The sequence below is a fragment of the Falco punctatus genome, assembly GCF_963210335.1.
Source record: "Falco punctatus genome assembly, chromosome: 3".
NCBI lineage: Eukaryota > Metazoa > Chordata > Aves > Falconiformes > Falconidae > Falco > Falco punctatus.
In genome coordinates this window covers 115,231,234-115,255,004 of record NC_137582.1, presented here as the reverse complement: position 1 = coordinate 115,255,004, position 23,771 = coordinate 115,231,234, and the positions used below count along the sequence as shown (strand labels likewise).

Below are 23,771 nucleotides of genomic sequence, written 5' to 3'. Positions count from 1 at the left end.
TACGGGAGCTCGCGTCGCCTCTGGGTAGCCGGACATTTCTGCACTTGTCAGTGAATAGGCAAGGGAAGAGAGATGGTCTTTGGGGGGGACCACACATTTGTCAAACAGGTGTCTCTGGTCTTTATTTTTCCTTGAGGCGTGTTCATTTTTATTCCTTTTCAGTGTTTAGTGTCAGTTTAACCTGGCATCTACCGTTTGGGTAAGAGAAGAGAGTAACCAGAGAGCAGTATTCACCCTGGCAGAGTGCAGCAGCCATGGAGAATCTCATGTGCAGTTGAATGTGATGTTTTCTCACATATTTAGCAAATAAGCCCACAAAGCATCTCTCAGAGATGGCTCTCTGCAAAGTCTCTTTGAGGATGGTTTGGTTTCTTTAGCATTCCTGAAACCTTTTTGCTTTTAAAAATACATATTCTGTGAATTCCCTGAGTAGCAGCTGGTTTTGCGATACCTTTTGTTAAGCAGTACTTGCCCGATGTTGGTCTGAGATGAGCAGAGGTCTAATATATAGCTGTTATAAATATATATAAATAATATAAAGCAATATAACAGCAGGACTGAACTCTTACCTAAGTGCTTTTTTGAAACCATCTCAGCTGTGACCTGGCTGCTTTTGTGCTGCTCAGTCCTGATCTCTCTCTCCTTCTCCTAGAAGTCCAGTTCCTCTACTACAACCAACGAGAAGATCACCAAACTCTATGAGCTGGGTGGCGAGCCGGAGAGGAAGATCTGGGTGGATCGTTACCTGGCCTTCACTGAGGAGAAGGCCATGGGCATGACAAACCTCCCAGCGGTGGGCAGGAAACCCTTGGACCTCTACAGGCTCTACATCTCTGTGAAGGAGATCGGAGGATTGACTCAGGTGAGTGCCCACCACCGGTGGCGACCGCATGTGTGTATTCGGGGCCGACAGGCAAGACAATTCAGAGTTAGCTTTGTACCTAAGTGTAAGCCGTGACTTTTCCTTTAGCTGTGTTTATTTCCTATTTATTTCTTAAAAATCATGCTTAGGTAACCCAGCATCCTGGTAGTGAAGCCACACGTCTGCTCTCCCACTGTCTGGTTGGAGAACAGCCTGGGGGGGGATCCAGGGGCTTTTTTTTCCTCTGCTTTGCCCAGTGCAAAGATTGGTGACACAGTCTTTGTCGTTGCATCAGGCTGTCAACTGACCTCACGGCTAATTTGATTAGCAAACTGTCCCTGTTTGAAAAGTGTGCTGTAGGTGAGGAAGACAGTTTACTAATTTTTGACCAGTTTTGAACTGGTTTTTGAACTAATTCACTGCTCTGCTTAGCCCTTATTGCATCCTTTGTGTTAGCTGCGGAGCGTTGGTTCCTCCCCAGAAAACTTCTTGGGAGGAAAAGTAGCTGGGATGTTGAGTTAGAGCTTCTTGTTTTGTTGTGCAGGTCAACAAAAACAAGAAATGGCGCGAGTTGGCCACAAATCTCAATGTAGGCACGTCCAGCAGTGCAGCTAGTTCTTTGAAGAAGCAGTACATCCAGTGTCTCTATGCCTTTGAGTGCAAGATTGAGCGAGGTGAAGACCCCCCTCCAGATATCTTTGCAGCTGCTGATTCAAAGAAGTCTCAGACCAAGATCCAACCGCCATCTCCAGGTGAGTTGAGCCACCGGTTTACGGTGTGCGCTGCGTGTTGGAGCCGGGGGATCTCTGGCACCGTACACCCACCTCCACGTGCTGTGGGCCAGACTAGTTCCAAACTTCCCCAAAGCCCGTGTCTGTTTCTAACTGGCTGTTCTCTGGTTGTGTAGATTAAATACTTCTGTAATGTGGGTGTGAATGATACTGGGAATAAGTGAAGCCGCTTGGGATAGTTTAGGTTTTGTGTGTCCCACCTCTATACTAAGTTGAAGAAAAAGGAAAACCTAAAAATACAGACACCCCCATACACACCGAGCTCTGTACCTGCTAGTACCTCGCTGCCTTGTGAGGATCTGGTGGAGAGGGAAGTCTGGAGTTAACCCCACAAGGTGATCTTGGCGTATTTTAACAGCAGCCCTTGTTGCTACTGCTTAGCTTTGGGAACTTGCTAGAAAACTGGGGCTTGTTTTGCCTATGCAAGTGTTACCTTCTGGGAGTAACTGCTTAATGTGGGTGTGCACTCATCTTCCTCGTGAATTACTTCTTTCTGTCTTCAGCAGGAGACAGCGAGAACTTTCTGAGGCTTTGTTTTCTCTGGTTTCAATGCACAGGGTGCATTGTAAGCCTATTACAAGTTGGATGCTCTGGAAATCAAGCCCTTTAAAATGAACGTCTGTTGTTTCAAATTTGATGGGGTGCTCCAGTTTCTGAATGCTTAAGCATAGTGTTCAATTCAGATTTATGAAATAAAAAGAAAGAAAGAAAAAAAAAGGAGAAAACATCCCAGCTGAAACCAGGACACAGTGCATGCTGTACTCTTTCGTCTTCGGAAAGTCTGATCGCTTCTGTCTCGTTTGCATTGAGTTCATTGCTTGAATTTGCAGCTGAACTTGCCAACCCTTTACACTTGAGTTTTCCAGTTTGTCTTCTAAGTAAAACCTTCAGATGCTTTTTCTGGTCAGGAGCCTGTTCATGTAGGTGAAATAAAAACTTTGTCTGCTTTGAAGTTTTTGTAATGTTTGCAAAAAATGCCTTTTTGGTTCTGAAACCTGGCATCATCTTGGTCTAGCTCCTGAGGAGTGGAATAACGAACCCTTTTTTGATTGTACTGCAGTTGTGTCTCAGCCCTGCTAAGCCCTTGATCGACAGCATGCTTGTCCGAATATTCTGGGTTTTTAAAGAACTAAATCTTTGTCTTTTCACCAGCCAGGAAACCTGTCCCAGTGTAGCTTCAGCCCTGGTGTCTTCTGCAAGAGAAAGCAACTTTTGTGTCATTAGACTAAACTTCTGTCTGAAGTGGTGTCTGAGTTCCACTTAAACCAGACCACAAATCTATCCCCACTTTCTTTCCAAAACCTCTTTCTTGCTCCCCTGAGATACTAGGCAGCAGAACAAAGATGTTAAGAGCATTTGGAGTTTATTTGGCGAAGGCTGAGACTTCGAGGAAGCCACTTAAAACTTCTTGTAGCGCTAGGTGCCTGTCAGAAGGGATTAGATGGTGCGTTGATTTTTATTTTGGTTTAGCTGATAGGGTGGAGTGTGAAGGTCACCAGTTGCCCCCTGGGCTGCGGCACAGGTGGTCTTTGCCTTCAGCACATCGGTGAGAGGAACACGCAGGGCTGCGGTCCCACGCTCTGCATGGCTGTGCAGCTCTGCTGGCTTGGTCCACAGGTTTGGTTCCTACTGCGAGAGGACAGTGTTGTATTCCCTACTTAAACTGTGCTCTCCACTTGTTTGACTCCAGACTAGGAGTATGCAGAGGCAGCCCTGAGCATGGTTGGTTGCTCTGATCCTTTAAGCCGTATCACTCAACGTGTTGGTGCTCCTCTTTCACTTTCCTTTTCTTCCTCTCTCTTGTTGGGCAGGAGCTGAGGGTGTAGGGCACGGCACAAATCGCTCTCCTAACCCCAGCCCCAGGCTTCAGAGCCTCAGAGGAGCACTGAGTGCCACTGGGCACCGTCCTTCCAGGGACGCGCTGAAGCAGCATCCTCCAGGCTTGCACATGCGGAGGGTGGGCTGTCTCCCAACAACTCGCCCTTACGGAGAACAACTGCCCTGGACAACAGGGGCGCGTTCTGAAGTCTCATCATTTGGGTGAAGGGCTCTGTCATCCTGCATGGACACGTGCTTTGCTCTCCTTGCAGACTTTATAACCTGTTGGCGTCCACTTCGTTTCAGCCCGGTCTGTCAATGGAACTACGTTGTAACTTTGTGAACGCTGCAAATCGTGCCTCACGGTTCTTCATTAGGCACTTTTGGAGGCTGCAGAGCATCGGCAGTCTCTTTTGCGGGACATCTAGGTAGAGCTCTTGGTGCCGGAGATGTCGCCGTGGTGTGTGTGTTCATAACCCAAAACCCCAGAAGTGCTGGGAGAAGGGCCAGAGTGGGGATTGCCTCGTGGGCACTCGGTGGGGGTTTCCTGCAAACCTTTTTGGGTTCCCGCTCGCAAAGCGCGGCGTGTCCCCGGGGAGGTGTAATCAGCCTGCTGTTGGGTTTTAATTCCCAGAGCATGGAACTGGCCCGGCTCCAACTGTGTGTAAATTTGTGAGTGGGAGGGACGGCAGGGGGTGGGGACAAACACCAAATGGCAGCGAGGCAGGGAATGTCTCCAGGCCTCTTCCTGCCGATGCCAGCGTGACAAACTGAGCCGAGCGACGAATTCCTGGGGGAAGCGAGTGGAGCTGAACCAGTGCTGAGGCTGGCGCGGGAGGGAGAACGGCGGGGAGGACCCGTCAATGGAGCCTCCCCGCTGAGCTTGCCTCTGCCCTTCCTTCTCCCGAGACCTCCCCGGGCTGGGAGGGAGTCGCGGAGGAGAGGACAGGGTGCCAGGAAGGTGGGGTGTAAACAAACATGCCCTGGACGTGACCTCGGAGGATTTTAATGAATAGCTGAAATGACTCATCAACCAGCAGGGCTGAAGCTGAGGGATATCGGGTGCTGGGGATGGTAACTAATGGAAACATTAATTAAGAGTTCAGCTCTTGCCAGCTGCGAGGAGCATATGAACCTGAGAGCTGACGCTGTCAGAGCGATCCAGGGCAGAGGAGAGCTCCTGGAGCTGGCGGCACAGCTGGATTGCACATGCCAGTCTGGGATTCTTGATGAAAGCTTACTGTAGCGTAAAGCAACCCCTAAGAGCCAGGGAACTTGCTGGACGGGTTTTGTCATTCAGTGAAAGATCCGGCATCTCCGGCATTCCCTGTTCCAGGAATCCTTGGGAGTGGTGCTTGCATTAACCTGCATGAATTAACCCCTCTCGAAGGGCAGAGCAGACAGAGGAGCCTTGTTCAGAGTCACTTGGTGACTGCAGCCAACGTGCTGGAGTTTCCATCGCTAGGCAGGTTGTGAGGCTTCCAGGAGAAGGCTCAAACCCACCTTCTTTCTGGGCTGAAAAGAGCGTGAAGGTGATGGGTCCGTGGTTGTTGCTTGGCGAGAAGCACTGTATTCCCGGCTGTGTGGGAAGCACCAGCCTTTGAAGCTGGATAGCTTGGGCAACACAACACAGTGCCGCAGCGGTGGCACGGCATACGAGAGGGAATGTGGTTAAGAATGAAGGCATGATCAAAATGTCCTCTCAGCTTTAGATTACTGTACGTGGTTCTTCTGGGAAGCCTGGCCCAGTATGTCCTTGAGATGTCAAGCTCCTTGTGCTTTTTTGGCCATATTTCATCTGTCTCTTTCTTGAAGGACTCTTGCTCTCTGTTCTCAAGGCTGATGTTCTGGGTCGCATCTGTAGGGTGCCAAGCTGCTTACGCCACGTTTCTGTTCTTGCAGCGGGTTCAGGCTCAATGCAGGGTCCTCAGACACCTCAGTCCACCAGCAGCTCCATGGCAGAAGGAGGAGACTTGAAGCCACCAACTCCAGCGTCGACGCCACACAGTCAGATGCCCCCTCTGCCAGGCATCAGGTACGAAAGCATCGCACCCTCTGCTGCTGTGCTGGATGCAAGCTGTGAATGTCAGGTCACTTCTGGGTCGTTAGTACAGATGGCAGGAGGCTTGATACCTGTTCGGTGGGGCTCTGTGGCATCGCTCCTCTGTTAACGGCGCACAGCAGCGTTGTTGACTCTGCATCTGTGGGTGAATAATCATTACTTTTGGGGTTGGTCTTGAGGACAGTGTTGTAGAAGGGCAGTTCTTCACAGCTCTGTTGGAGGAGTGTGGCTGTGGCCCTTGTAGGGGATAGCAGCACCTGAGAGGCAAATATGTGGAGAAAAGTATCATGAGGAGCATCATGGACTTCTATAATCTTGTGTTTGTGGGTTGTTTTGGTTTTTTTTGAATCAGGAGTAACTCAGTGGGCCTTCAGGATGCCTTTGCAGATGGTAGTGATCCTGCGTTCCAGAAACGGAACTCCATGACTCCAAATCCAGGGTACCAGCCCAGCATGAATACCTCCGACATGATGGGTCGCATGTCTTATGAGCCAAATAAAGATCCTTACAGCAGTATGAGGAAAGGTGAGAAGTCCTTGTGCGCTCTCCCTTTGCTCCTTGAGCACTAATCCCTGTATCTGGCCGTATGCTGGAATGTGCTGTAGGAGACCTTCTGCTTGCCCTTTTTCCCTGGGAGATGGGATGTATCTTTCTAAGGCAGAGGTAGACAACATTTATTGATCTTTCTTTCAATATTTCAGCTCCAGGAAGCGATCCCTTCATGTCCTCAGGGCAGGGCCCCAACAGTGGTATGGGTGACCCTTACAATCGTGCTGCAGGTCCAGGGATGGGTAACATGGCCATGGGACAGCGGCAACACTATTCCTACGGAGGTCCTTACGACAGGGTGAGGTGGGTACTTGAACCTGGTGAGATCCTGGTTTGCTTGGCTCATGTGAAATGATTCCTGTCTCCACTACCACGACTTCGCTGAGCATCCTTTTCCATTTGAGGACCAAGGGTGAATTTAAGCGGACGTGTGGGGTTTTCCTCTTTGTTTCCATGTAGGACGGAGCCCGGCATGGGACCTGAGGGCAACTTAGCAACCGGAACGCCGCAGCCAAACATCATGCCTTCCACCCCTGAATCGGGGATGTACTCTCCCAGCCGCTACCCGCAGCAGCAGCAGCAAAGGTCTGTGCAGGGTGTTGCCACAAACCGCTCTTCCCGGTTAGAGAGCTCTGAGGCTGGGACAGTGAAGCATGCATCTGATCAGACAAGTAACGCATCTATTTCTTCTCCAGACATGATTCCTATGGCAATCAATTCTCCACTCAAGGCACATCCTCGGGCAGCCCCTTCCCTAGCCAGCAAACTACCATGTATCAACAGCAACAGCAGGTAAGTTACCTGAAAGTTTGATTGTTTGACTGAGAGACAGAAGAATTTTCTCTCTGAAACATGTGAAAAGGGGAGGATGACAATGCTCTGGGCTGTGTGTTTGCTTTATGAATGTGTAGAATGAAGTACCTTATACAGGTGCTTTTTTTTTTTTCCCCCTAGTTTTCAAATTATTTAAACTAACTAAAAAAAAATAAAATTTTTAATTGGCATTTCCAGTGTTGCATCAGCAAAACAATATTCTTAGAATGGCGGTTGTGTAGTTTGCAGACGTGCACACTTGGTCAGGCAGCAGGAGATGAGGAAGCTTTACTGGGCTTCTCTGCCCCTCTGGAACTTTCTGAATCCCATCGTGTTTCTGTAACACTTTTGGTCCAAGTGGTCGGATAAGTTTGTTCAGAGGAAGTCCTTGATCATTCTGGGGAGCTGTTGCAGGTGGATCATTCTGCAGAACCCAGGGTTGGGGTTTTTTTGTGCCTTTGTCTTGCTGAGCCTGCAGGCAAAGGCTTCAGCCCCCTGCTCCTCGGCTACCTCCTGCTCCCTGTTCTCAAAACCATCAGGTTTGTTTAAGGACAGAGTTTGAATGAACATATATCTGTTTCCTTAATCTTTATATATGGCTTGCTCTTTGAGTCAGTGCCAGGACCCATAATGTTTTCCTGATAATTTTGAGTCCTCTGGTTTAGGAGACTATAGAGAGGGCACTCGCTGAGCTGTGCTAAGAATAATTCCAATTGCTCTGCAGTTTGGCTCTGCAACCAGAGCCATGGGGCTCGGAGCCAAGAGTTCGAGTTACTCTGGTACTTGTCATCTTTGAAGCCCTAGAGCTCCATCTGAAGCCAGTCATGACCATGGAGCTTCTGAACAGACTGTATAGCAGCTAGAGCACAGCCCTTCGGAGGCAAGAGGGATCTTGGATTTTCATTTTGTCTCAGCAATTGACTGTTTTCTCCATTTGCACTTAAAAAAAGCGCAGGGGAGAATAGCTCTTGCTCCTCTCAGCGATGTGTTTTGAGATCTACAGCAAAGGAAGAAGCAGGAAGTTTAACAACAGCTGAAAACAACAGTTTTTAATGCATCTCGTTTGATGCAGCAGAAACCTGCCTTTTCCGGGAAATACAAGAGAAACAGGGTCTAATAAAATTCCTGGATGTGAAAGGAAACTAGTACCCGTGCACAGCGTGGTTTGTGGTGAACGTTTAGTAGAACTGAGTCTTTTCTACAGAAAGCTCCTTTCTGTGGGCAGACTTTTCCCCCAAGGCACCCTTGTAGAATCCACAAGGAAACTGCCCAGCCAGCCGCAAGGAATTGGTCTTGGCTTGTGAAAATGAAAGGCTGGTCCAGCTTCACCCTGGGTACGGCAAACAGGGAGACAAGTCTTGTCCTCTTCCAGGCCGTGCTGAGGGGCACCCTCTGGCTCTGAGTAGCTCTGCCCGCTGAGGTTTGGGTGGCTTTTCCGAGTAGATCACCTCACGTTGTCCATGTCTTTCTTGTCCCTGTAGAATTACAAGCGACCGATGGATGGCAGCTACGGCCCGCCCGCCAAGCGACACGAAGGGGAGATGTACAACGTGCCGTACAGCGCCGGGCAGGGGCAGGCGCAGCAGCAGCTGCCCCCAGCACAGAGCCAGCAGCCGAGCCAGCAGCAAAGCGCACAGCCCTCGCCGCAGCAGGACCTGTATAACCAGTATGGGAGTACCTACCCTGCTGCTGACCGCCGATCCGCCGGAGGGCCGCAGAACCAGTTCCCATTCCAATTTGGCAGAGACAGGGTCTCGGCTCCCCCAGGCTCCAATGCTCAGCAGAACATGCCTCCTCAGATGATGGGTGGTCCCATCCAGTCTGCTCCAGAGGGCCCGCAGCAAGGCGCCATGTGGCAAGGGCGCAACGAAATAGGGTACAGCTATCCGAACCGGCAGAGCACTGGCTCTGCGCCCCAGGGGCCTGCCTATCACGGAGTGACTCGAACAGATGAAATTCTGCATTCAGACCAGAGGGTCAACCATGAGGGACCATGGCCTTCCCACGGGAACCGGCAACCTCCCTATGGTCCCTCTGCCCCCGTGCCCCCAATGACTAGGCCCCCCCAGTCTAACTACCAGACCCCCCCTAGCATGCAGAATCACATTCCTCAGGTATCCAGCCCAGCACCTCTGCCCAGACCTCTGGAGAATCGCACTTCTCCCAGTAAATCTCCATTCCTGCACTCGGGGATGAAAATGCAGAAGGCAGGACCGCCGGTCCCCGCCTCGCACATAACACCAGCAGCTGTACAGCCTCCCATGATCCGACGAGACATCACCTTCCCTCCGGGATCAGTAGAAGCTACGCAACCTGTGTTGAAGCAGAGAAGACGGCTGACAGCAAAAGATATAGGTAAGAGGATATTCCCACTTTTCTGCTTGTGCCTGTCAAGGGGGTGGATGCTGCCGTTACCCTTTGGTACAGCACTGCCGAGTGGGAGGGATCTGCTGGCTTGGAAAGAATTACGTTTTTGCAGGTTAGTTGTGTTTTCAGACATCGTTTTGGCGTTGTCTGTGGAAAGATCGCTGGTCTATACAATCTGTACGTCATCTCAAACAGGCTCTGCTCTTCCTGGGTCCAAAAAGCAGTATCAAATATCTCCTTTTTGTTTTTAAACTGCAGGAGCTGGAAGTATCATGTGTTTATGTTACAGGAACTCCTGAAGCCTGGAGAGTGATGATGTCTCTGAAGTCCGGGCTGCTAGCTGAAAGTACGTGGGCCTTAGATACCATAAACATCCTGCTCTATGATGACAACAGCATAATGACCTTCAACCTCAGCCAGGTGGGTGCAGATGCTCTCCGGTGCAGGTCTTTGAAGTGCTGGTTTCACAGGGTTTCCGCCAGCGAGGTGGCGACACGCAGCTCGTGCCCTGGCGGGGCCAGGCGTCCCCGTCCCCACGGAGCACACCGGGCCTGGGTGGCTGCGCGCTGGTGGCCTGCTGGCCCGTGTCATTTACACGTTAGTTGGTGTGCAAGTGTGTGTGCGCTCTGGCGAGCTGGGGTGCCTCTGGAACAGAGGAGGTGAAAAGCAGTGGGGATGGGGAGGCTGTAATGGACGTTGCGGCGAGAGGCTGCCTGCGCGGTGGGGTGGCGATGGTGTTTGTGCACCTCTGGCTCCATCCTTCCCCGGGACGGCGCACGGTGAGGCTGGGATGCCGATCTGCAGGGATGGCCTTTCTCTGTTAGTTGCTGTGTGCCTCCGTGGCTGTTGTAAAATCCGCTCAGCGGTGCTGTGAAGGCTGTTGGGCTTAGCCCTGCCCTTCACCTCCCTGCGTGTTAACCAGAGGGGAGATACACCCGAGAGCATGTGTGCTTGCACAGGTCTGTGTGTGTGTGGAGAGGGGGTGGCGTGGGTACTGCCAGTCAGTATCTGGTTTTGTCTTTGTTCCTTTCCCTGAGAGGATGGAAAGCTCTCTTCTGCAAAGAGTTTATCACCAGCATGAAAAGAACCTGTTAATTAACAGCACTGCTTGAATTCTTAGTCCTTGATGCCCTGCTTTCCCGTTGCTCATGTTGGCCTAAGTTGTTTTCTGATCACTGTTCCCTTCCTTCCTTCCCCTCCTGTTTTTCTCCTCCTTCGTAGCTGCCAGGCTTGCTGGAACTCTTGGTGGAGTATTTCCGGCGCTGCCTGATCGAGATCTTTGGAATATTGAAGGAATACGAGGTGGGAGACCCAGGGCAAAGAACACTATTAGATCCTGAAAGGTTCTGCAAATCTTCAGCTTCCTCTCACGAAGAAGGGGAGGAGGAGGATGAACCACGGAGCCTGAACTGTGAGGAGGAAGAGGAGGATGAGGAAGAGGAGGAGGCTGCGTTTTCGAGCAAGGACAAAGTACCTCTAGAGAGCAGTGAGGAGAAACTAGTTAGTAAATTTGACAAGCTTCCAGTCAAGGTCGTGCAGAAAAACGACCCGTTTGTGGTAGATTATTCAGACAAGTTGGGGCGAGTGCAGGAGTTTGAAAGCGGGCTGCTGCACTGGCGGATTGGCGGCGGTGACACCACCGAGCACATTCAGACCCACTTTGAGAGCAAGACGGAGCTACCCTTGACTCATAAACGAGCTTCCTGCAACTCTGTCTTGAGGAAACGTTCAGCAGCCGAGAGCAATCCGAGCACTAGGGAAGGAGAGACTCCTCCATCCGACAGCTCCTTGGAGAAGAGGATAACCGCCACCATGGACGACATGCTTTCGGCACGTCCGGGTTCCCTGGCAGGGGAGGAGGAAGAGGTTAAAGCTTTGGAAACGGCGAAGGAAAGCAGCAAGTTTCCCTTTGGCATTAGTCCAGCTCAGAGCCACAGAAATATAAAAATTCTGGAGGACGAACCTCACAGTAAAGACGAGACGCCCCTCTGCACCCTCCTAGACTGGCAGGACTCTCTGGCGAAGCGCTGCATCTGTGTCTCCAACATCATCAGGAGTTTATCGTTTGTGCCGGGCAATGACTTTGAAATGTCTAAACATCCCGGGCTGCTGCTGATTCTAGGGAAACTGATTCTCTTACACCACAAGCATCCAGAACGCAAACAGGCACCCCTGACCTATGAGAAAGAGGAGGAGCAGGACCAAGGGGTGAGCTGCAACAAGGTGGAGTGGTGGTGGGACTGCTTGGAGATGCTGCGTGAAAATACACTGGTCACGTTGGCCAACATTTCTGGCCAGCTGGACCTCTCCCCGTACCCAGAAAGCATCTGTTTGCCTATCCTGGATGGACTCCTCCACTGGGCGGTGTGTCCATCAGCAGAGGCCCAGGATCCCTTCCCAACACTGGGGCCCAACGCGGTCCTCTCCCCTCAGAGACTGGTTTTGGAAACACTCAGCAAACTCAGCATCCAGGACAACAATGTGGATTTGATTCTTGCAACTCCCCCCTTCAGTCGCTTGGAGAAGCTGTACAGCACCATGGTGCGGTTCCTTAGTGACAGAAAGAACCCGGTGTGTCGAGAGATGGCTGTGGTACTACTGGCCAACTTGGCACAGGGGGACAGCCTGGCAGCAAGAGCGATTGCTGTGCAGAAGGGCAGCATTGGCAACTTGCTGGGCTTCTTGGAGGACAGCCTGGCCGCCACGCAGTTCCAGCAGAGCCAGGCCGGCTTGATGCACATGCAGAACCCGCCCTTCGAGTCGACGAGCGTGGACATGATGCGCCGAGCTGCTCGGGCGCTGCTCGCCCTGGCCAAGGTGGACGAGAACCACTCGGAGTTCACGTTATACGAGTCGCGGCTGTTGGACATCTCCGTGTCGCCTTTGATGAACTCTTTGGTTTCACAAGTTATTTGTGATGTACTGTTTTTAATTGGCCAGTCATGACAGCTGTGGGATCCGAGACCCTGTGTGCGTGTGCGTGAGTGGAGAACTTAGAAACTGACTGTTGCCCTTTATTTATGCAAAACCACCTCAGAATCCACTGTCTGCCCTGCGCTGTCCTGCTTCTCCCTTGGGGAAAGATGTCCCCATTCCCTCTCCCCTTCCCCTGCCCTTGAAATTTGTCCTGAATCCCTTATTAAAGGAGACAAAGTTCTGTCTACATAGAAGACTTTTTTTTTATTTTAACCAAAGTTACTGTCGTTTACAGTGAGTTTGGGGAAAACGACTTGCTGTGTTATCACATTGACAGGCACCACTTTCATAACTGTTTTTAATGGTAAACTCTGAAGGACAAAAGTGACTGCTGAACTCTGTGTGGTTTATCGTTGTACATTCACAATCTTGCAGGAACCAAGAAGTTACCAGTTGTGAACAGACCTTGTCCAAGGGAGGCCTGTGCAGTAGCGTGTAGAACTTCATGTACTGTACACCTTAAACTGTAAACATACTGTAATAATGTCTCACATGGAAAAAAAAAAAAAACAAAAAAAAAAAAAACAAAAAAAAAAACGCTGGATCAGCAGCAAGCTGTAGTTTTTAAAAATGTTTTTAGTTAATGTTGAGGAGAAAAAAAGGCTTTTCCCCCAAAGTATCATGTGTGAACCTACAACACCCTGACCTCTTTCTCTCTTCCTCCTTGATTGTATGAATAACCCTGAGATCACCTCTTAGAACTGGTTTTAACCTTTAGCTGCAGCCTGAATGCTGCCACGTGTGTATATATATATGACGTTGTACATTGCACATACCCTAAGATTCCTTGCAGTTTTGTCCCCCTCTCCCTACCCCTTTATAGTATGACGAGTTAACGAGTTGATGACCTGCAAAAGCGAGACACAATTATTTAATCTCTTGCCAGACATCCCTCCCTGGAGGATGCTGTACAGGTCTCTGTGTATAAAGTCATTGCTGTCTCAGCAGCCAATCAACTTATAGTTTATTTTTCCTGTTTTTGTTTTCTTTCTAATCGAGGTGTGAAAAAGTTCTAGGTTCAGTTGAAGTTCCTGATGAAGAAACACAATTGAGATTTTTCAGTGATGAATTCTGCATATTTGTATTTCAGACGATGTAGCTAAAAACTTGATGTAAATTCCTCCCTTTTTTCCTTTTTTGGCTTAATGAATATCATTTATTCAGTATGAAATCTTTATACTATATGTTCCACGTGTTAAGAATAAATGTACATTAAATCTTGGTAAGATGTTTGTAAGGGTTTTTTTTATTAGCAGAACGGGGAGGTAACTTCAGTGCTGTCAGGTCTTGCAGACATGATGCTGTAGGTCAGGTCCTTCTTAGGGTGCAGCAGAGAGACTTCAGAGGTGCTGCGCAGTTCAGCCGCGTCTGGGGCCGACAAAGCCCCAGCTTGCTCTGGAGACCCCAGTGCCACGTGCTCTGGCTTTGCTTTCTGTGCTCTACGTGTTTCAGTGACGGGAGTTTCGGCTTCATGCTGCTTAGGTGCGGGTAGGAGTGGGTTTGCAGCGCAAGGTGAAGCTGTGTCAGAGGGATGCTGGGTTCACAGGGTGAGAGGCTTTTGCTCGGAAGGGAGGCGGTTCCCTTTCAGCTCTTTGTAAAATGGAAAAATTTCATTCTTCTCGTGTTTTTCACATTTTCTTGGAACTGTGGGGTGGACTCCAACTTCCTTCAGAGGATGGGGTTTTCCAGCAGACAGAGCTCTGATGCCCTTCAGCGAATGGCCAAAGTTCAGGCTCTTTGTATGAGGATCTGCATGTTTTCATGGGTTAGCAGATGGGTATTTTATTTACCCTGAAGCTTTATCCTCAAAGCAGGTTAGCCAGAACTGCACTGAGCTCATTTAGGCAAAAGAGCTAGTTAAAGAAAAAGGAGCGGCTTTTTTAAAGGCAAACGTCACTTTTATGCAAAAAATCACCTTGTTTTATCTTGCTAGTCTCTCCTAGGAAGCTCTCAGTTCCCAGAGCCCTCCCCTAGCTGTATTCCTTAAACTCGGGACTCCCAGGAGTAACTATGCCAGAATCAAACTGACTCTTTTCTAAAAAGTCTTATTTATCACCAGGAATTGCAGGAACTCGTGTCTGGCAGAAGGAGAGTCCTTAAAACAAATTTCTTAAGAGACTGGAACGGTGCTGGACCTTCCTTGGCTTTAAAAAGCACTGACTGGAAACCCGGTTGTGAGACAAGTATTCTGCTGTTCTGTGCTATCCTGTGACAATATTGCTGATTTAGAAGCAACTTCTCTGATAATTTAGTTATTATGTATGCCAGGAGCTTTTTTTAAATCTGGTTAAATTCATGTAAAAATTTTACTACTTTTTCTAAACAGAAAGGACCTCAGCAGCAAGGTTGAAGAATGTAACGTGAACAGCTTTTGTACAGCTTCTGTGTTTGTTGTGGTGGATTTAATCATAAATGAATGCTGCATCTGGGAGAGAAAGAATAGTCAGAAGTGGTACTAACTACCTGTTTTACCAGTATTTATGCAACCAGTTGATCTGAGGGGAGTAATTCCACTCCCCCGATGCTTCCGTGCACACCTCTCACAGTTCTAAAATGGTTAAAGCAGCATAGATGAGAAATCAGTAGAAGCAGCAGCCCTGTAGTTAGGGACTATTTTGAGAGCCACACCTGATCTCAAACTCGACTTGGCTGCCCAGAATGCAAATCAGTGATACTGTGACCAGATTTGTAGCCAAAGCTTTCCATTTCTGCAGGCATTCCGTAAATGCCTCTCTCTGAGCCTGACCCGCTGCGCCGTTGCCCATTTTTCCCAGCCGAGGAGAAAACTGGAGTTCTTCCCAAGCCAGAGTCCTGATTTAAAAGCCCTCGGGGAGTCTCCCTTAAAGTCTGGGTGGGCAGGGATGTTTCTCTTTCATTCCTGCAATAGATACAGTCAGGCCGCTACCATGGCACGTTGGTTTTAAGCATGAAGACTTGCTGCTCTTCGCCAGGCGCAGCTGTGCCAGCAGCGGGAGCTGACAGCATGCTGCCCTGGCCTCGCGGCTTGGGCACGCGCAGCGGGAGTGTGGTTAGGGTGAAAGCAAAACCCAATGCCTCCATCATCACATGGACGTGATCTTGAGGGAAACCTGCCCCCCCCTCTTGTAATAGTAAGTAATTAATGTAATAACACACACTTATTACCAGGCTATTGTTATGTGATGTTCCTTAATGTGTTTTGGCAAGAGCCAGGCGCTGGTTTGTGTTGGTGCGGCTCCAGGAGAAGCACCTCGCCCTGCTCCCGGGGGTGGTGGCTCTGCGGCTGGGCCTACCATGGCCCCCAGGGCTGCTGTTGCCCCTCTGGCCTGCCTAGCTGGCAGTGGGGCAAGGGCCTAGGGCTGGCCTGCAGGCCCTGGGAGCAGGAGCTGGGGGCCGGGGGCTGCTGTGGGGCTGGGACCCCCGCCCTGCCGTGGAGGAAGGTAACTGAGGCTGCTCCGCAGCCCAAGCACGTATCTCGCCGCAGGTTGGCTTCACCTCGCGTTCTCAGGGCAGCCTGCCGCGGCCTGCCCTCAGCCCAGGCCCAGGGACGGCGGTGGGGTCCCTGCGGCCCGCCCGGCACCAGGTGCCGCAGCACGGCCAGCTGTGGCCGCCCCATCACCTCAGCCGGGCCAGCCAGCGGGGAAGGCCATGGCGCCTCCGCCCGCCCTTAACAAAGATGGCGCCGCCCGACCCTTCCTCCCCCCTCGCACGCACGCACGCACACAGGCAGGCGGCGGCCACGTGAGGCAGCTGCGCGCGCAGCCCTGGAAGAGGCGTGGCCGGAAGCGGGGGCGGTGGATGGAGCCGGCGCGGGAGCCGCGCGCGGGGCGCTCAGGTGGGGGAGGGGCGGGGCCGCGCGCGCCGCGGGAGGAGGGGCGGGGGCCTGCCCCTCCCCCCACCCCTTGCACCGGGGCGCCGCCCCCTCAGAGACACCCTCGCCCCTCCCCGGGCTCCGGGCCGCAGGGCCCCGCGGCGGCGGCAGCCATGGGCCGGGGGGCGGCCCCGCGCCGGGGGTCCCGGGGTCTCGGCCCCGCAGGGGTTACGCGTGGGGCTGGGGGGGAGTACGGCCTGCAGCCACGGCCGGGCCGGGCGTCGCTTGGGGTCTGGCCCGGCGCTCCCGAGCGGCCCTTGTGCTAGGCCTCGCGGGTTGCAGCTAGCAGAGCCGGGTCGGGCCCGGGTCTGGGCCTGGGCGTGGGCCCGGGTCTGGGCCTGGGCCTCGGTCTGGGCCTGAGCCCCAGCCTGGGCCTGAGTATTGGTCTGGGCCTGGGTATTGGCCTGAGCCCGCGTCTGAGCCTGGGCCTGGGTCTGGGTATTGGCCTGAGCCCGGGTCTGGGCCTGGGTCTGGGTCTGAGCGCTGCAGTGCAGCCTGTGCCTGCCCAGCTGAGAGTATCAGTCCATTAATAAAGGCCCCAGCGATAGTCATTCCTAATCTTGAAAACAACCCTATTAAATGCTTCAGCCCTTATCTAACCGCTGCTGGAGCGCGTGCCTGGCCAGCCAGCCTTATCTGGGAAGTGAGGGGAAACCATCCTCCTACGGGCCATGGCTGTCCACTTCAGCGCCAGGTGCCCTTCAGCAGCTTCAGCCCTCAAAGCAGCAGCAGGAATGGAGCACAAGACCCAGCACCTCGCCAGGAGTTGGTCCATTTGTGAACGTGCTTTACAGAGCAGGATTTGCTCCGTCACTGCCTGCGATAGCAAAGGCAAGGATGAAAACACGCAGGGAGGCGACTGCGGCGCGGTCTCACGCTTGGCTTGTTGCAGCGTGCTCGGCCCTGATCTACATAGCACAGCCCCAGTGTCTGCTCAGCGGGTTCGTCATCTCAGGCTGAGCCGTCAGGTTGCGTTTTGATGCAGCGTAGGTTTTGTTCACGCACGTGAGCTGGTACAAAAGGAGTAGAAACATTCCTGTTTCTAGTCAGACGCAGACGAAGCGATGCAGGGGCTGCAGCCTCTGCACCAGCAGCTGAAACCGGGCAGGAGTGAAAGTGTCTGCAAGACCCAGAGCTCCAAGACCCACACAAATGGCACTAGGAGAACGGGATTTCCAAAATTCGGTTCTATTTCTTTGGCATCCTGGTCAGAACAGGTTTTTTAATGTGTCTGGAGTATCTCTTATATCTAACAGCAGGTCGGAGAAGTACCAAGAGGTGCCCAAGCCGTTGCTTTCCAAGTGTTCTTGGGACACGGGCAGGAGTAGGTTTCCCAACAGGAATCCTGCACCCCAGCCGGGAGCCGACTGCCGGCTGTGCGGGGGGAGGGAAGGGCTCTGTGGCGAGCGCCTGCTGCCACCGGGTGGTAATCGGTCTCCACTGCGTTTCTACAGACCTCGCTGAATTCCTATTTTCATTTACGTGATAATTTACCCAGCGTCTATTTTGTTCCTATTCGCGTCCTTTTTTTAGCACGGTTTCCAGAGCAAGCAAAACGCAATTCATATCTGAGAGCAAAGGGAAACAAAGAACACGGAGAGAAAGACATCTTTAATTAAGACTTTGCATATTTTCCTACTGAAATATATTTAACCCACTTCTGCCTTTTCATGTTCTTTTTCCATTCGTGCAGGTGCTCTTTCACACAGCACTTTTTGGGGTAGAACCATTGCAGCTCTGACGCTGTGTTCTCTACCAGAATGGTGGTTGTGGGCTGCAGCTTTTTGTAGGCTTCGCTGCTTTCCGTTACAAGGTGTGCTGCGTCGTGACAGGAACAGGCTTTTTAAAGCTGTTTGCTTTGAGCCTTCTTGGCACATGCATGCGAGGCTTTTTCTCTGCTTTTTAAAAATATTTAAAGTGCTGGGACAATTTTTGCCGCTGTGATTTAGTAGGATTTGCAGCTGTGAATGCGATTTAATAGAATTTACAGCTGGGCTGAAGTATCCCCTCTTTTAAAATAACATTGCAGCTTCGTGATTCAGGAGAATGTGCCTCCCACTAGTTGCTTTGTCTGTAGCTGTGAATGCTCTGGAGCAAGAGGAGAATATGAACAAACCCAAAACTTTTGTATGTGGCTAAATAGGAAGCTTAATCCTGTGGTTAGGGGCTGGAACTATAAATGAGCATATTTGGATCTTGGGTTTTTGCTTGGCTGATGACTTGCTTTCTGCTCTCTCGTGCAATTTTTAACCTGCCAGGGTTTTTTCCTCCATCGGTAAATTGGTAATAGGAAAACCTCAGAGTGCTTTGGGTTTGGGGACCTTTATGTGTTGTAACATGCTGGATCAGAAAGATGGCAGGTGGGAAATAGTGCAGGATGTGGTGTCATCAGAACCTAGCGAGAGCGGTGGGTCTTCTGTTTCTCAAACTGAAAAGCAGTTGGTGGCTGGGGAACCAACGGAAGAAACGTTTTATCTTAAAAAGCTGCCTAACAGACGCTGCCTGCCTTTTGTGGCTCTGGGCCAGTAGTTTTCAGAGCTGGTCCCACAGCATCAATCCAGAATATATGGAAACAAAAGCGGTGAGACTCCACAAAGCATTTTATATCTTGCAGGTGAGGTTTGCAGGGAAGACGTGGATGAGAGCCACCTTAGCATATGCAGTTTGCTTGACAGGCAGATGCCCTCACTCTGGAGTCCAGGACCCCTGCCAAAATACTGGAAAATTGCAGGTGGTGAGGATGGAGTGGTGTGAGTGTCACGTCCTGGAGATGCTGCTTCTGACGGATGGAAGGGGTGTGGGGAAACCTGCGTACCTGAGAAAGCACCTTGGCCTTGCTCTGACAGAGCTTGTGGGGTTGGTGCCAAGGAGGCAGCTGAATAAAGCCGTTCTCGGCTTCCCAGGGGCAGAGGCAGGGTGGAGAGCAGGGGAGAGGAGAGAGCGTGCTTGGCAGTGCCTGGCCGGCTGCAGGCCCCAGTCAGCAAACTGCTTATGTGCATGTTATGCTCAGAGTCTGCCTTTCAATTCTGTGTCTATTAAAAAAAAAAAAAAAAAAAAAAAAGTTTCAATCCCATTCAGCGCACTGGAACCTGAACGTCCGTGTAGGTGCTTGGCCAAGGCCTGGCTGGAGCTGCTGTTTTTCTGCTGAGGAGGCCAGTGAGCCTGTCTGCTTCTGGTATTTACGCTGGCCTGGTAAGAAACGGGCTGAGACTTCGTGTTATAACCTCTCTCCATCTGCATCCTGGCTGAGGTTAAGTCAGGGAATTCTTTTTTTTTTTTAATAGGAACAATGTCAAAGAGGTCTTGTGCGTCATCTCTTTCATAAGTAACTTTCTTGTTCACAGAGATTTGCAGCCCTTTGAAGTGCCTGATAGTAAATAAAGGCACATGATTCACAAACGTGGCAGAAGCCAGAAATACCTTTCTGTTTCTGTTCTCTCTGTTCATCAATTCAGGTTTCCAAAACCAGAGGGAGAATTTCCATGGCATCAGTGACCTACTGAGGCAACTTTTGAGCTGAGAATGGAGCTGGTGAGCAGCAAAGACCCCCAACTCCGAGAGGTCGTGCGGTTTGCGGTGTGCTGCAGAGCCCTGACGCTTCTGCTGCAGGCAAGTCTCCTGTTCCTGAACCAGAGATGCTGCGACATCTGTTGTTCGCTGCTCCAAGGCTTCTCTCCTCAGTTCTGCCTTGTGCACCCTGAGCTAGCTGGTTCTGCTTGATGGGGAAATCATCTTCTCCTTTGGAGAACCAACAGACCAGCTGCATCCAGGGAGGCAGGTTGCTGTTAAGTAAAAAATTACATAGATTGCCTTGTAACTTACAGTGTTTTCATGCTGCTGTTGCAAAAGGCTGGTTTGGCAGCACGAGAGGCTGAAATCTCTGTTTATCCGTGGAAGAACAACAATAAATTCCCCCCGCAGATTCCTCACAAGTCTCATGTCCAGAGGCATCCTCCTCTGAGCATGGGAGAGCTGCGTTGCTCGCTCCATCCTACCAGTGTGTACCGAGACAGGCAGCGAGGAGCGTAGCTGAAACAGCAGCAGCCTGGGAAAGCTGTTGGGCAGCGGGCCACCGGCCAGCTGGCAGGTCGTGGCAGCCCCCGTCACCACCACTGGGTAGGACTGAGTGGAACCATCAGCTGAGATGAAAAAGCTCCGTGTTACTGATGCCAGAGGCCTGGTTAGACCAGATGTGTGCTTCATGGTAAAACAGCGGCTTTGTATGGCTTTTAGTCCCAATTTGTTCAGCATGGCCTTTTCTCTTCTCTTGGCCAACGCTGAATTCATTGCAGGAGACTCATCCCAATCTACATGTAGTTAAGCTACAAAACTTACTATCTGAGGTTTTGGGGGTTTGGTTTTTTTTTCTTTAAACATATTTTCATTTGGAATTACATTACAATGCATTAAGTTGCACACTTCTTATCTCATGAACTCTCTGGGTTTCTCTCTTGCTTTTTAAAATGTGGTCAGCACTGCAAGCTCCTGGGGGCAGAGGAGTGTGCGTTCTGCTTGCTCATCTCTGGAAAGCAAACCCCTTAACACATGCTGAACCGCAGAGATGACAGAGATCTAGAGACTAGAGAGGGGGGCCAGGAATCAGCTGCTGTCTTCTGCATCAGTTTGCTCTGGGAAAATCTTCTTTCTCTAGTTTTGTCTCCTCTCCCTTGTACATCAGCTAGGACAATAATGCCAAATTCAGGACAGGGGGCTTACCAGCACCACAGAGGTACCTGGAGTGAGCGTGTGCAGTTAGATGTGTCTGAGCGTGGGGCTGAGCAGCTTCCCCTGCCCAGTTCCACAGGGATTGATGCTGGATATGTGCTAGAGCTTTATTCAGTTCCCATGTAAATGCCTGAAAAGACTGTGTTTGCACCTTTTCACAGTCTTTCAGGCATCCTTACTGCAAAACCGCTCAGCCTGGCTTCTGTGCTGCTGTTGTCCCCGTCTTTAAAACCTGGGAGTCCTCCTGCTCAGTGCTTTCGGTAGGGTACCAGAGGATCTCTGCTGGACTTCAATCCTCTCTTGTTTTTCCAGGCTCTGTTTAACCTCCTGATCCCAGATCACGCTGCAGACGCCTTCTCTCCCCCTCGCCTGTCAGAGCCTGGCCTGTGGGACCTGCTCTTGGAGCAGCTGCTGGGAGGCCTCTCGCGCTGGGATGCAGAGCACTTCCTCTTCATCGCCGAGCATGGTTACCTGTACGAGCACAACTGTGCCTTCTTCCCGCTGTACCCCCTGAGCGTGCGTGCCGTGGCTGAGGGTGTTCTGTGGCCCTTGCAGCGGCTGCTGCGTTTGCGGAGCCGCTTGCTGCTGTCAGCCATGCTTCTTAATTCTCTCTTTTCTGTCCTGGCAGCCGCTGCCCTGTATAAGCTGGGCTGTGTCGTGCTGCAGTGTCGCAGGGTGGCTTTCCTTGCTGCCATTCTCTTTTCTGTCAGCCCTGCCAACATATTTATGGCAGCTGCTTACTCAGAGAGCATGTTTGCCTTCCTGGCATTCAGTGCCATGTGGCGACTGGAGAAGGGGCAGAGCTGGCTCAGCGGACTGCTCTTCTCCCTTGCTTCTGGGGTGCGTGCCAATGGGCTTATTAATGTTGGCTTCTTCCTCTACTCCAGCTGTAAACACTTTGCCCTCCAGCTCCAGGTGGGTTCAGGATCAGTAAGGAAGCTCCCTCTGTTGTGGAAGCAGCTCCTTAGTGTGGGATCTTCAGTGATTCTGATGTGTGCCGGGATTTTTCTACCTTTTGCTTTATTTCAGTGTTATGCTTATGGGAGGTTCTGTGGTCCTGGCATCGGCCTGGAGCAGACTGTTCCCAAGCCGCTGCTGCAGCTGGCCCTGGACAAGGGCTATGGTCTGGCGGCCAGGAATGGGGTTAAACCCCCTTGGTGTTCCCAGCAGTTCCCTGTGGTCTATTCCTATATCCAAGACACTTACTGGAACGTAGGCTTTCTGAGGTATTTTGAGCTCAGACAGATACCAAATTTCTTGCTTGCTTTGCCTGTCACACTTCTGGGCTCGTGGGCTGCCTGGACCTTCATCCTTGCAAACCCCTGGCACTGCCTAACTCTTGGTCTAGAGAGAAGAAAGAGTGAAGAAGAGGGTAAACCAAGAGCTGGATTTTGCTGCCCCGCTGTCTTCGTGTATGTGGTCCATGCCACGGTCCTGCTGGCGTTTGGATTCTTCTGCATGCACGTGCAGGTAGGACATTCATAGCAACACACCAGAGCGATTTCTTAAGGGGAAGGCATCGTGGTGGCTGAGGCAGCAACAGTCACGGCCTGAAGCTGTCCCAGCTGCAGGACAGCACAGGGCAATGCAGACCGAAAACTTTGCCTTTCCTGTTTCGGAGCGACTTCCACAGAGAGTTTCCAAAGCCAGTTAGTTCCTCTGCTCTGCTGGAGAGCTCCCAAAGAGAGCTCGCCAGGTGCTCCGTGTGATGGGGACACCGGGATGGGGCTGGAGGGGGCTGGCTGGCTTTGGGTGGCGTTGGACCTGTGCTTAAGGCCAGGCTTGCCCAGCCCTGCTAGCCAGCTGCTAACCAAGAGGCCAAGGGTGCCGGGTCACTGGTGTTTTGGGCTGAGCTTAATGGATGGTAATGAAAGGATCCAGAGCCTGTCACCAGGCCCTAGAAAGTGTCTGAAGGTTTTTTTAGGATGTGGCTATCGACACTGAAGGTCGGGGGTTCCAGTGGAGAAATAATGGAAGAGTGAGGTTCACATCTCCCTGAAGCTGCTGCCCCTGCCCAGCTCCTGAGCTGGACGGTGACAAGGAGTGACAGTTACCGTGCTTGTCCAAAACCTGGGGACCACTTGACTGCTTACACAACTGTTGTAATAAATAAAGCGGGTTGAGCTGTTTCATTTCAATGTAATAAATCCTAGCAGCACGAATTGGGGCTGTATTTCAGTCCCCTTTATCAGCAGCCTGAGGCAGATAGATGGCTTCATCCACACCTCGGGATCCGGGCTGGTCACAGTTGGAGACCTGCGATTTATGTGATTTTTTGCTCTGCCTGTCGCCTTCAGGTGCTGACGCGGTTCCTTGGCTCCTCCTCTCCCATCCTGTACTGGTTCTCCGCTCACCTGCTTCAGGAATACGAACCTTTACTCTGGAGCGAAGGGACTGATGATCAAATTGCGGCACTCCGCTCTGAGAAGTCTCTTCTAGGTAAACCTCCTGGTTCCTGTGGGAAAGAGACTTCTGAAAACCCCCTTGTGAGGCTGCTGATGAACTGTAGCTTAATTAAGCCCCTCAGCAAATGCATTCTCGCATTCTTCCTGTCCTACTGGCTTCTGGGACTGATTCTGCACTGCAACTTCTTGCCATGGACGTAGCGAGGGTGTGATTGGTACAGACTGGTGGTGGGGCAGCAGTGCTGATCAGAATTGAATCTCACTTTTTCTAAAAAGCCTGATGTATGTGTAACGGTGCTGTTGTCTCGGTTACAAACGCATTACTCCTCAGTTCCTATGTAGAAAGCTGTCACTGCGTGGCCGTGTCGGAAACGGCATGTTCTCTTGGCTGTCCTTACTGACGGCCAGAATTCCTGAAGGCTGTCTGGGATGGGGAATGCATCTTGGTCCCTACGTTCTCATCCATCGGGAAACCTCTGGGAAGCATCCTTGGCACAGCGAGCATCTTGTGCAGGGAGGGCCCAGCTGCCTGGTGTGAGCCACTCGGACCTCC

General features: G+C 51.3%; 2 protein-coding genes across 13 annotated transcripts in view; both read left to right on the top strand.

Moving 5' to 3' along the window:
* Window positions 1-13,464, top strand: part of ARID1A (AT-rich interaction domain 1A) — an 83,925-nt gene extending 70,461 nt beyond the window's left edge. For 5 of the 6 annotated variants that reach the window (XM_080378748.1, XM_080378747.1, XM_080378749.1 and 2 more), the window contains 10 exons: window positions 653-862; window positions 1,407-1,614; window positions 5,374-5,506; window positions 5,886-6,058; window positions 6,235-6,385; window positions 6,542-6,667; window positions 6,778-6,874; window positions 8,377-9,250; window positions 9,552-9,682; window positions 10,484-13,464. In XM_080378748.1, coding sequence (XP_080234874.1) covers window positions 653-862; window positions 1,407-1,614; window positions 5,374-5,506; window positions 5,886-6,058; window positions 6,235-6,385; window positions 6,542-6,667; window positions 6,778-6,874; window positions 8,377-9,250; window positions 9,552-9,682; window positions 10,484-12,208 — 3,828 coding nt within the window. In that variant the 3' untranslated portion in view covers window positions 12,209-13,464. The remainder of the gene's footprint in view (window positions 1-652; window positions 863-1,406; window positions 1,615-5,373; window positions 5,507-5,885; window positions 6,059-6,234; window positions 6,386-6,541; window positions 6,668-6,777; window positions 6,875-8,376; window positions 9,251-9,551; window positions 9,683-10,483) is intronic. The other variant, XM_080378745.1, reaches the window with a different exon arrangement.
* A 132-nt stretch (window positions 13,465-13,596) lies between these two features.
* PIGV (phosphatidylinositol glycan anchor biosynthesis class V) lies at window positions 13,597-23,551 on the top strand. 7 transcript variants are annotated; one of them, XM_080380981.1, is made up of 4 exons: window positions 13,597-15,348; window positions 19,544-19,697; window positions 21,126-22,283; window positions 23,111-23,551. In XM_080380981.1, exons 2-4 carry the CDS (start codon window positions 19,611-19,613, stop codon window positions 23,417-23,419), a joined length of 1,554 nt encoding a protein of 517 aa, XP_080237107.1. In that variant the 5' UTR covers window positions 13,597-15,348; window positions 19,544-19,610; the 3' UTR covers window positions 23,420-23,551. The 7 variants fall into 7 exon arrangements, with proteins under 7 accessions (XP_080237107.1, XP_080237110.1, XP_080237105.1 ...); XM_080380984.1 differs by lacking the exon at window positions 13,597-15,348 and adding an exon at window positions 15,603-16,052 and having other exon boundaries at window positions 19,544-19,619; XM_080380979.1 differs by lacking the exon at window positions 13,597-15,348 and adding an exon at window positions 15,607-16,052.
* Window positions 23,552-23,771: the final 220 nt, after the last annotated feature.